This window comes from Osmia bicornis, chromosome 12 (assembly GCF_907164935.1).
Source record: "Osmia bicornis bicornis chromosome 12, iOsmBic2.1, whole genome shotgun sequence".
Taxonomy (NCBI): domain Eukaryota; kingdom Metazoa; phylum Arthropoda; class Insecta; order Hymenoptera; family Megachilidae; genus Osmia; species Osmia bicornis.
Window position 1 is genome coordinate 3,551,480 of NC_060227.1, and position 12,996 is coordinate 3,564,475.

A 12,996-nucleotide genomic window follows, 5' to 3' on the forward strand; every position below is an offset into this window, starting at 1 on the left:
TAAGTGGAAAGATGGGAGGAGAAGGAGCGAGTACGCATAGAGAAGTGTGCGCATCGCGCGTATTCAGTTACGTCCGGTGCGTCGCGGCGTCGAGACGCGTTGTTTCGGTAACGAAGTTTCGTTCGCGATGCTTTTACACGCGTGTACACGTTGTCTCCAAGCTGTCTCCAGAAGAAAGGAAATCTACTGTGAATTATCCTTTGTTTACAGAGAGATCCTTCGATCACAATTAAACGCGAGGGTGATTTATTTGAGCAAAACAATAAGTGGATAATTGCTTTTTATTTAAACAAAAAATTATGTTTCAATTTCTAATAGTAGAATGTATAAAATTTGTTATATATCACATTGGAAGAATTTAATTTAATAATTAACACGTTGACATTTATTAATTTAATTATTAAGTCGTTAATTAATTTTTTAACTTTATGCTCTCAAATTTATCAGTATAATAATAATGCTATTCAATTTTCTTTTCTATACTCACTTATCAAATTTTTAATATATGACACTGGAAGCATATAATTTATTAATTAACACGTTGAAATTCTAATTATTAAGAGGTTCTAATTTTCAAATTTGAACTCTCAAATTAGTATAATAATAATGCTATTCAATTTACTTCTATTTTTAATTGAAGTGTTAATCACCAACAGTCAACGCGTTAATAATTAAAAAAGAAATTAATTATGATATTATAATTTTGCTCGAAGAGACCATCCTCGTACTCAACTGTATTCCTTTCGTGCAAGAGAAAGTTGAAATTAATTTTCTATGAACTCGCAAATTGAATGGAATAATTGATTAATTAAACGACACCTTGTACGGATGAAATTTTTATAGCGAGCTCTTTCAATTATTATTATCAAGAAAATTGAACGCTGGATAATTATCGAGTAATCAAATGACACGTTCCGTGAGTGAAATGTGTCAGGGTGCAGACAAGTGTTTGATGAATACTACGTTGTTTCTTGCTTTTATTCGTTTCTAAGGTGATTGGATAATAATATAACAGTGAAAAAGACACAAGTGGATCGCAGTTTATGTTTACACGGGGTAGCGAGAGCGTCGGCTGCGAAATTGAATAATTGGATAATATCGAACAGGATAAGTTGTCGGGATTGAAGGCTTTCTTCGGGACTCTTTAAACAGCGCGCAACTTGGTTGTCTTTGCTTCGAAAGTGTCGTCGATTGTCTGTCGATTTCAATTGCGAGAAGAAGAGGGATTTTAATTCGACAGTGAAGGATCGAATTGAAATAAAAACCCTTTGGTACTTCAAGTTGAGAAGTGAAGAATAGGATAAGTGCTATCGATTATTTCTTCATTTAGAAAAGAAGAAACAATGGAATATTTCCATTAGAATCTTGAGAAGCGAAGAAAAGAATAAATTATACTTATTGCAATTTGCAAATTTATTGCAATTTTTCTATGTATTTTCTTATTTAAAGAGAATCTTAAAAAGTGAAGAATATAATTAATGAAGAGCGTTACAAATTCAGAGAAGAAAGATGGTTAATTATTTCCATTAGGATCTTGAAGAATTATTATTTAATCCAAGCAAAAAGGAAAACATTGCTGAAAAAATAATTGCACATATTCCATGTTATTTCTTCGTTCAAAGAAGAAAGGCAACTGCAAATAATTCCAAAGGGGAAAAAAGCAACAGATAATACAATTGTAATATTTGCACTTTTAATAGACATATTTACTATTATTTATTCGAAATAAATGAAACCACCTTCGTCGAGGAATTACAAGCAGACAAAAGAACTTCTAGTTTGATCGAAAACTCTCATAGTACTCCGTTCACTTTCGCGAAGAAAGAAGAATGTGAGAACACGTTCATTTCCTCGAATGTCAACAACTTCTCGGGCTCATATTTGTTCGCGTTGTTGCACGTTGCTCGATGCACGTCTGATGCACCGCTGATGCGCTTCTGAGTACACGAGGTAGAAAAGGAACGTGACGACACGCCTGGCGAGAGCACGTGCATCAAGGGATAACAAGATCGTTCCTGTAACTGACCAAGGTGCATGCTCGATTGAACGAATAAGATCATTCTTATGAAACAAGCATCAACTGTTTAATCTTCTGTTGAAATTTGTCGTCAGGACTGACTTATTTCAAATCAGCATTACAGTGAATCTTTCAAGAGATAAATATTTGAAAATCATTCCAAGAATCCGAGGATTTTTCGTTTTTAAATTTCACCGAACTGAGATCTTGAAGAAAGACATCAAACCCTTTAGGAAATAAAGTGATATGAAGCTAAGGATCAGAAGGAGGATCTCAGAAGAATTTTAAGAATTCGAAGATTTTTCTTATTAGAAAGAAACATTTTACAATTATTCCCACTATTGAACTTTCTGAGAAATAAAGTGAGATAGGACTAAAGATTTGAAAATTAGATGTACTGCAAATATATTTTTGCAACACAGTAATCATCTCTTTAACATTTTGCAACTATAGCAACCCTGTAAAAGGATAAAATCACGTAAAGGCAAAAATCAGAAAGAGTATAATAAAATTCTAAGAAGTTAAAGAATCTTATAATTTTCTATCGAGTACATTCTAATTCCTAGATGATTAATTGATCCCGGTTCCAGGAGTTGTAGAATCCTTGGATTGAAAGAAAGACAAGAAAAGTTTGTTCTTATTCTCTATCATTAGAATCCACGTAACACGGTTATCGAACGAAACGTTACTTGTGCTGGTTACATCAGCTGACGAAACGAAAGGTGCATCGTGCAACGAATACGAACCGACGAGTGATGCATACGTAATGGAAAAAGTGCAATTAGCATGAATTGCTTTTTCGAGACGCGACGTTTCAACGATCGAATTAATGGAAATCAATCATTTGCTTGCCGACTAGGCAACGAGTGTGTTCCGTTAATCTACGGGATATTATATCCGCGATAAGGAGATCAACACGAATGACGAATGCCTAATTGTAAGTGTAATTAGGCTAGTGTTTCGACGTCAGGTTACCTTGCGCGTTTGATAGCTCGAATGGAAAGGATAATTAGCGATTGTCATTGGTGCGCGTGAATTGATGGGATTCGGATGACGTTAACGGCAACAGGCATCGACGTCATGGCTTGTATCAGAGCACCGAGATCCGTTTGCGGATCGAGCGACGACATCAAAGCTGATTCCACTCGCAATGTCGTACAGGTATGGCACTGTTTTTGCGTGAATCGCATATCTACGTCGATTCAAACTAAATCGTTAACCTTCGTTTATGATTCTATTACGATTAAGGTACTCTGGAATTAAACGCTAGTCCGTAATTGGTAGGTTTATCATTTTGTCACGTAGAAAATATTATGGGATGCGAAGAACTTCAGAGGAATGTTAACTCTTCAACAGCTGAACCAGCTGGGGTTCTCTTTACGGTCCGCCGTCTGAGAGTTAAAAATTGATATCGAAAAATCCAAATATTTTTGGATAAAGTATAACAAATTATTTCAGGTGGGAATTTTTCTAAAATTTGTATATAAAAATTCTAATTTTGATAGTTCAAATTGAACCTAATCATTGTATAAGGTAAATCAAACGCGCATACCATAAATCATCGTTGTTGAGATTAAACTCACCGAGCTGTCAAAAATAGATTTTAATATTCTGGGATCATGTAACACCATCGACCGTTTGAATAGCCTAATCAAACTTTACCCTTTTCCAATTCAAACAAGATTAACGCGCCTAAAGAATCATTCAGACACGTGGTCGCGTGTCACCGAGTGGTTTTCACGGTCCCAAAGGATTTTGTTCCCCGATTTCCACGCATCGAAATCATTCGAAACTGCCCTCGGTGGCTTAGTTAATAATGAAAATTAGAATCTGCCTGGTGACCCGAAATTATGAAGGAAGTTCATCCTATTTCTCTTTTTGCCACGCGCAAAAAATAGTACTGTGTCTCGACTGATCCGCGTGGCCAAAATATACACGTGTGTGTGTGTTTTCACGTATATACAGGAAGGAAACACATACAGGTTTTCGTTTGTGTACGTGGTCAACGGGTAGATGAATCGCGTATGTAAATATACGCGTATCTCCGTGGAATACGAATGTACGCACACACGTGTATCATCTTCCCATAGGTGCAAATAGAAAAACAGAAACCCGTCACTTTGTGTACAGGCTGTTCCTAAATTAAACGATCAAACTGTCTGCTTTTGTATTTTTTGAAGAAAAATGAGATCACTTTTATTTACCGAGTTTTTGTAAATACTGTAAAATGGCGATATAAGAAAAGCAGGAATTTTCAAAATCTTATTTTTCTGAAGATTTTTTGGAGGCAAAAATTAAGAAATATTAAAAAAATGTATTACTACGTCAATCGGCTTTTACTTTTGAAGAGATGTATCGTTACGTCAATCAGTTTTTATTTTGGAAATGACGTCAGTCGCTTTCAGTTTTTGTTTTTGAAAAGATAACGTAGTAGTATGTTACCCGACAGGAAAGTATTAATATTAAGTGAATTAGAAACAAAGCAGTATATTGGTAGATCAGTAATAAAATGAACGCCAATTCAAATTTTCCCGCGTAAATGCTTATATGCAAGTGACGCTAAGCCACATGGTGGGTCTCATCCCCACCATGTCAGTTTCCTGGGGGCTGCCTATGGCGAAGGACGAGTGTGGAGTGAAGATGAATTCTATAAAGAGGGTCAGAACATCCCCTTTTTTCCTGTTTATACAAAAGCAAAACCCCATGACTGAACAAGGTGTATCCAGGTATATCCAAATTAATTAGTCAAATTGTGTTTTTATATATTCTCTTTTTTTCTTTCGCTATAGCGTGATTCTTAATTGAATTAATAGTTCAAAGAAGGAAATAAAAAATTAAGATGTTTTTAATAAGTGTATCTTGAAGCCTTGATCCACTTATTAAGAAAAAAAAGTTAAAATTAGTCTTTAAAGGGGAAATATTTTGCTAGTATGTTCCTTTCATATGTCCATAACCTCAAAACTTTTAAGATTGATGTTGAACAAACAAAATATATTTTGATCTTATTAAATGGTACATGATGAGTTCATCCTGTAGCCATTATTCTGTATTTATATTATAATTTCAATGATCATGACTCATGATTTATTATTAGAAGATGAAATTAAAAACATTGGTATCTCAAATTACAAGAAACATTAATCGTTAGGTTTTATTTAGGTTTCTCTACTAATTCTTAAAATATTATACCATTAAATACTGATATTTGGACTTCACATTCTCAAATTATGAGCTAATGATAATTTTATTAACTTCTTTACATTTCTTTTATATTGAATTGACCATGTTGCATAATGATCATAATTATGGATCATTAGTAAACATACTTAATGACTTCTTTGGCCCAATGCAGATTTATTACTGACTTGTTATTCGTATTCACATCTATAAATGGTCATATTACAAAAGAGTAATGTATGTACTTGACTATACTATTGGAAAAATTAATTATTAATTTGATCAAATTAATCAGATATTAAAATCAATTAGCACATTTGTTGACAAGATTTATTTTTCAAGTAATTCTATTCATTGAATTAAGAAATCATTACATAAGTAGTACTGCCACTGTTTACATAACTTTCAATTATAAATTTTGTATAATTGCATTTATATTAGTTTTATGCTTCCTATTGTATTACTGTGATTGTTTTTATTTTTCCATTCATACAATTTGTAGGTGAATAAATAAATATTGTAATTAACTAATATAATTTCTTAGAAGGATTATATAAAACATTAGTGAATCCTGAGGAAGGCTTCTCTCAAATGTATTCCTTTTTTGTTTTGTTTTTTGTGCAAAGAATACCAAAGCTCAATAAATAATAATCAATAATTTTGTTTAAATTTAATTGCATAAAAATGTATATATGAGGGTACATGTACGAATCGGTGACTAATTCTCCACCGAGATCCATCCATTTCTATTTTCTTCGTTTGCAGATCGTCTTTTCCTCTTCTTATTCTTCTTCATCTTCATCATCTTTCTCTGACGCGTTCGAAATCGACGCTCTATACCTTTTCAAGCGAGGAGCCACGATGAACCCGACACGCGAAAAATATTGGCGTCCATCCAAAACAATAAACTTTGCCCGATCTGTTCTTGCGACCATTTGAACACCCCTTTCGAGACTTCTTTGGCTTTCCTCCTTCGAACGCTATACCGAGTTTCTCTTTATAAGCTATAGAGCTTTCGTCGACGAAGGCGTCTTCCGGTCGCTCTTGCGGCTGATTAGGAGGACGCTTCTTGGGAGCTAACGTGTCGCTCGAAGGAAGTCTTAATTGACTGTTTCTTCTGTGCTTTTTCAGAGTGTGCCGTTCGTTAAGGTAACACTGAAATAATGGACGTTGGTATAATTGGAAAAGTGAAAATATAACTTTAACACTAGAACCAGCCTTCCTCTAAAAAGAGGAAGTATTTTATAAAAATATGTTTGCATGCACATCCATAGTTTGATATTAACTCTTGAATGGCGGACCAAGAAGAGAGCCCCAATTTTAATTTAATTTTGTATTAAATTTGACACTGTTCCTTAAAAAATTATCCTTGCAATACGTGAAATTCTTTTGTTTAAAAAGATTAATTTGACTTTAGGTTAATATTCTTGTATATTTTTTGACCCAGACTCCGCTGTTCAAGGGTTAAGCTACGCTCGGAAATGACTAATTTTCAATGTTAATTATTTTTAATATCTTTGAAATGTTTTGTTTGTTAATATAGATCTACACGGATTGGGCAAATTATTACTTGGAAAGAGGTGGTTGTAAAAGAAGAGTGACGGATCTTCAGACTGATCTCTGCGACGGTGTCCTCCTTGCTGACCTAGTTGAAGCAGTCAGTGAGTAACTTAATGTTATTACCGCTTTCTTCCTTTGTTACAATAGAGCTTCATTTATCTAAACGATGTATTAGTCTCAATGTGTAACGTTAACGGAACTTGTTAATGAATTTTTATTTCTTGGACCTTTATTAAATGGCTTATTCCAATTTCATACTTAAATTCACTTATTTGAAAACAAATTCTTTCATGAAATAAGTATTCACACTTTTAAAAAATTCTGGTTTTACCTATATACATTCGCCAAACTTTTATTCGATACAAAATTTATCAACAGTAATCATTTATTGTAACAAGAACTCTAATTTAATTAAACTTTCATAAATCTTCAAATATCTTGCACTTTGTTCACAAAGTCTCTTACAAAAATTAAATCTCCAACCCTAGTAACGACCCCAATCATTAATTGATAAAGTACAAGTAGATACTGTTGCAATTCGCTGGTATATTTAATAATTATATGCAAGTGAATGAAACAAACGTCAATGATCAAGTGGTAGGTAACAGTATACTGAATGGCCGAATCGTTTATGGTGTTGGACAGTTACCCATAACACATAAATTGACGGTAAAGTCGTTAGTTCGCTGGGCAACGCGGTCACGTGTAATACGCGCACGCCATATGTGATGCGGCTCGCTAAATTCACGATTAGCCCGTTAGCCAGCGAGCCGTGTCACCTCTCGATTAATTATTACATGTTTCTCGTTGCAGCCAACCAGAAGGTGATCGACGTTAACAGGAAGCCGAGAAACGCTCAACAAATGGTGAGTTCTCATTTGAAAATTTATATTCGATCATCAATCTTGCAAAGTGTTATGACTTTGATGACTAATGATGATAGCGTACATAAAATATTAACGAGTTGAAGAAATACATAAATTGGGTTATGAGGTTTTAATTGAAACTCGCTGTAATTACAATTAGTAATTTTTCAACGTATCCTAAATGCAACTTTCAATCACAATTCTATCTTAATGCTATAATAAATGATTTCTATTTCGTATAGTTTTCATTTTAAAAATTAGTCATTTTGCAGAGTAGTAATTTTAAATAAATTTCAGAATTCTTTGTGGTATAATTTTCATTTTAAATATAATAAATAAAAGTATATGAAATTGCAAAAATCATAGAGTTCACAAAATGTGTGGTCATCAAGGTGTTAACAATTTTAATTACAGCATTCCATATTGAATATTATTATTTGTTTTAATATCTAACTCATCGATACAAGAAACATTTATCTACAACAAGTGTTTCTATTATTTTATCTTAATCCTATATATGGTGACACATAGAAACTGAAACCCCCATTAGAATCGTAGGCGTGATTCTTTCTGACAGACAGGATCCATTGATCCTTGTTACATCCTCTATCTAGTCACTTTCCGATTCTAATCTCGAAGTTGTAAGAAAAAGAGCAAAGTGAGTAGCAACGAAATGTATAGGAAGGGACGAGTAGAATACAAGAGAGTGTTTTATGGATGCCAACTGCATCTTGGTGAAAACGAGCTGTGTCACATCCGGATAGATCGACCAAGTCGAATTACACTTTGCAGGATAACGCTTTCTCGTCTTCTCTATTTGCATAATCTTGAGTGAGCTCGGTGCGGATCGAAGATGAGCTTAGATAACATTTATAATGTAAAGTAGTATTTCTAATCGGATTTACACTGACCACAACACGATTCGTCAAGTAACCAAGTAGAAATTATAGCTTTTGCAATTTCACATTTTATTTTTTAAACAAGTTTAGGTAATAATTAATTAACATTAAAATCACCGGTGTTGGAGGTAGCATTTTATTTTTCAGGCTTTCCTAAAGAAAATGGCGATCATTTTCGTTAATCATTCGTTAAACGTATTGTTAGGTTTTTTATTCCTTTTACTGGCGTGAATGAATGAAATTTAATTTCAAGCTTTCGCCATTAGGAATCCAGTTTCACGTAGTTTTCAAAGAACCTTATAGAAAGCTTTCATACGTTTCGCTACCCTAGGCTACGAGAAATAAGCATCGAGACGTTGCTTTCCAATTTCGCGGTGTCGAGGGTGGACGAAGGAAAGAAGAAGGGCTCTGGTCTATAATTAAAGCAACGCGGCTGCCACGCGCGAGAACGTGCCCAAATGTACCCGGTTGTGTACGGTAAAACGCGAAACTTGGATCACGTGTTTTCCTTCAAGGCTCAAACACGCGACTTACACGTCAGTTTATAGTTCCTTCCTACTCCTGCGACACGTCTAACTTGTAAACTTAAGGGAACTTGCTGTTTGCTCTGAATTTGTGCTAGATTTATGGTACGCTTGCTATTTTTGCAGACTTCTTTCAACTTTTTCAAAGTAAAATGTTTTACGAGGAAATTCCGAACACTTGGCAATGAAAGTTTAAATCAAGCGATTATAGGAAAGCTCATCGATAATGAAAATTTTAAAAAATTCTTAACAATTTCTACAAAAACCCCATCTTCATATACAGTATTTAGAAAATTGAGAAAATAGAAAATCCAGAATGTTAGTAATAAAAATCTAATAAAATGAATCACAGAAAATTTGGATCATTTGTAGAAACTTAAGATCATTTAGCAATGACAATCCAGTATAATTGACAACAGAAAATTTAGAAGTCGAACAAAAAAGTAAAAGGACCGTTAGATCATTAGAAATCAATGCAAGTTGGCACTATTGTACAATACAGTCACTCGTGAAAGTTTCTGTACATTTTATAAAAGGGCCATTTTAATTAAAATAAACAGTGGGAGTAAAAATGTCTAATGGAATTGAGATTAAAGTAAAATTGATATATAATTTTCTTTCTTATTTGTCCAAATATTCCTATACAATAATCAAAGTCGCAGTAGCTCCGTCTCAAACTAAAGGTGCTTCAATGTTTATGTTAACATAATTATCTAAAAATTTACATTTTGAAATACTTAAATGTAGTTGAGTAAATTCAATAGCACTTACCAGTTTGGTAAAATGGTACTTAAATGAGCTAATGGCCCCAGGAAACCATCTATCCGAATAAGGATTAATTAAAATGGTCTTTTTATGAAGTGTACGAAGACTTTCGTAATTGACTGTACGTGGTTAGTACATGATTGGTGATCTAACAAAAGTTTCAAGAAACTGTGTTGACACCTACCTTCCAGTGCCTTTTTTGCATTTAGTAAGAAATTATAGATTGGTACAAAGCAATCAATCAAGTATAATTTACCGTGTATATTATGTCGTAACGCGTGGAATGATTGTTTCAAGATTGGATTGTCCTCGTTAACAGGTTATTAACCCTCGGACGGTGGACCATATAGAGAGGCACAATTTTAATTTGATTTTCATATTATTTTCATGTTCCAAATTTTACAGTGTTCCTTTAAAATTACTCTTCCACTATATGAAACCCTTTTATTTAAAAATTATACATTTAACTTTAAGTTAATACCTTTGTTTTTAATTAACAGTCGTTGCAAATTTAAATGGAATTTTTTAAATAAAAGTATATAGAAATAAATTTTATATTTATAATTAGTACTCTGTTATTAGATTACAAGTAATGATAAAGTTATCAGTATAATTCAGACATTAATTTCCTTATAAAATATTCTAATTATCTAGTACAGATAAATGACAATGATTTTACGAGTATCTTTAAAGGGAAAGTCTCCTTCTATCGCACTGAGTACGGTGTGTCCTATATATATTTACTCGAAAATACCTGGCTTTTATTTGTAATTTATTAGTGTAAGATCGTTAAAAGACGGCCGGTTGACTAATAATGTATACACTCAATGAGTCACTCTCACGGCAGTGGACTCTTCGTGAAATAGAAATAGATCGCGATGGACCGGCTCGGACGGTCAGAGATGCGACGCCGGCCACCAGTTCCGGTTTAGTCGATGACTCTTTTAAAAACATCCAAATGATGATTCTCTGAAAAAAAACAATAAGAAAAAATAAATTTAGTTACTGTTTTATAAACAACACTGCTTTTGAACTGGCGGAAGTTTTTCTTTTCTTGTATTTATTCTTAGAGATTAGATTTTGATGTTTTACTTGTTTGTCAGACCTGGGCACTTTTAAAAATCTTATCTGATAATCATTTCATTTTCGAAATACAATTATGTTATTGAAAAAAATAATTATGATAATAATCATATTTTATTTGAGGCATTTAGAATTAGAGAGACATATTTAATTAACCATTCCTATTCCTAATTAAAATATTTTGAAAAATGTCACTTCTTGTGCCATCTTCTTCCCAAACAATAAAATGATTCTATTTTTTAGAGCTGGGTAAAAAAGTATTTGTTCTTACTAGAAATTAAAATATTAATTTTCATCAAAATTTACTAAAACTGAGGAACGTTCATTAGCTTTCATTAACCCTTTGAGGACGGAGCATTTTTAAGCTTCTACAGAGTATTGTTATTTGAAACTATGACTGTGTTTTGTATCAAGAATGTAAAACAATAAGTACAAATTACAAATTACTATGATTACTGTGATCGCCTTCAAAGGGTTAAAACAATACAATACTAATGGGTAGCGTGTTTCATAAATACTTTATAAAATAGGTATCTGGTCCATCTTTCCTGGACTTACCCCATGTAAAAATTAAAAATTTATAAATTAGTCCCCTTGATTAATAGTTATTTTTGAGAGAATGAAAGAAAGGTGAATGGCGTGATTATTCGTTGCAAAGATATAGAGATCGTGGAGGGTCGAGGACAAGTGTAAATACTCTATTACCGGTGGGTCCTTAGGCTGACGAAAAGGTTCGCTACAGGTGTCCCAGATATGGACGGAATGTTTACACAGCAGGTTGAAAGAGGGATCGAGTGAATAGCCAGGAAACATGGGTGTGGTTTCCCGTTAAGACACCTTTCTGAAAAATACTCCACTCTTTTTCTTTCAGAAAATAAAGTACCCTTAACCATTCGCATAATAGCTTTTATGGTTAAATGATATTTGACTAACTATTAACACATTTATAATTGTTCAGGTAATAGTAGCTCTTTTTTACAGCTGTATTGTGTCATCAATAAAATATTATTGGTATTTTCAAAAGAAAATTTTCTATTTCAATTGAAAATTTTTTCAGCTTTTCAATAGTTTTTCAGAATTGTGTGTTTTTTATTGAAAAATATAATTTCAAAAAGATTTTCACGATCTTCATATAGATTTTATTAATTTCATTCAAATTAATCATTTATATTGTTCGAACAAATGTTCATTCATTATCTTCAGATAACTTTGTTTTATTTGTAATTTTAATTGAAATGAAAGATCATTCGTCATTTGCGACTAAAATATTGTTCATTATTTGTCATTTGTAAATATATTCAACTTTCCTCGTTGTTGATTACTATAATTAACTGAAGCTCGTGCGCAAGGTGTATTGACGATAGTTAGCTGGCTAATCACCAAGAAGGAACGTGGGAATAGGAAAAATGTGCCCAAGAAGGCGCTGATGCACCCACATAGCATGCAATTTCCGAACGGTTCTTTTCTCTTCGCTATAATTCTAACCCTTGTTCTGTCGTTAATTAGTGTCCGGCAAGGAGAGATTTTTTTGTGGACAGTGTACAACTCGATGGTTTTATTGGTACATAATCGTACGAACGTGAGTGAATCTTCGTCTTCATCAGAAGAATACAAAAGAAAAATAAGTAAATGAAACGCGTTTGTTGTACCAACACAGATTTGTATAGATGGGATCTCCTTTGCTACATTGTTATTTTTCTCGGAGGCACCTATGGGGAAACTTGATTCGATCACGAGTGTACAGTTTCTGAAAAATATTATATAAATTGGGCAAATGTCATAATTGGTTGTAACATATTCAATTTGATAATGAAAATTTAGCTGGCACTGTGAGGTATGATACTACCCCAGCTAATTTGAAAAAGTTATGAATTTTTGGTGAAAACTGTCATTTTTTCAATTTTTAATTTTCCCAAAATTAGCTATGGAATATGTTAAAACAACTTTCAAAGATCTTCTGGTGATTATTCTGGTGAAGTGTGTCAGCTAAGGGTTAATATTATTAAAGATTGAAAATTTCAATTTCAAAATATGAACAATTCTTATATTTCAAATTTGCTTTATTTCAACGTTAAAAATTGAAAGGATAAGTTTGAGAAAAATCC

The 12,996-nt window shown here is 33.1% G+C and overlaps 1 protein-coding gene across 6 annotated transcripts in view; it reads left to right on the forward strand.

Moving 5' to 3' along the window:
* The window catches only part of LOC114871424 (protein sickie), a 189,413-nt gene that overhangs the window by 48,412 nt on the left and 128,005 nt on the right, over positions 1–12,996 (forward strand). For 2 of the 6 annotated variants that reach the window (XR_003788574.2, XM_029177281.2), the window contains exons 1-3: positions 3,006–3,178; positions 6,738–6,855; positions 7,568–7,620. Coding sequence is in view for 5 of the 6 variants with exons in the window: in XM_029177281.2 (XP_029033114.1) it covers positions 3,068–3,178; positions 6,738–6,855; positions 7,568–7,620 (282 nt within the window). In the remaining variant the exon portion in view is untranslated. Of the gene's footprint in view, positions 1–3,005; positions 3,179–6,737; positions 6,856–7,567; positions 7,621–12,996 lie in introns of those variants that run through there. The other 4 variants (XM_029177282.2, XM_029177285.2, XM_029177283.2 and 1 more) reach the window with 3 other exon arrangements.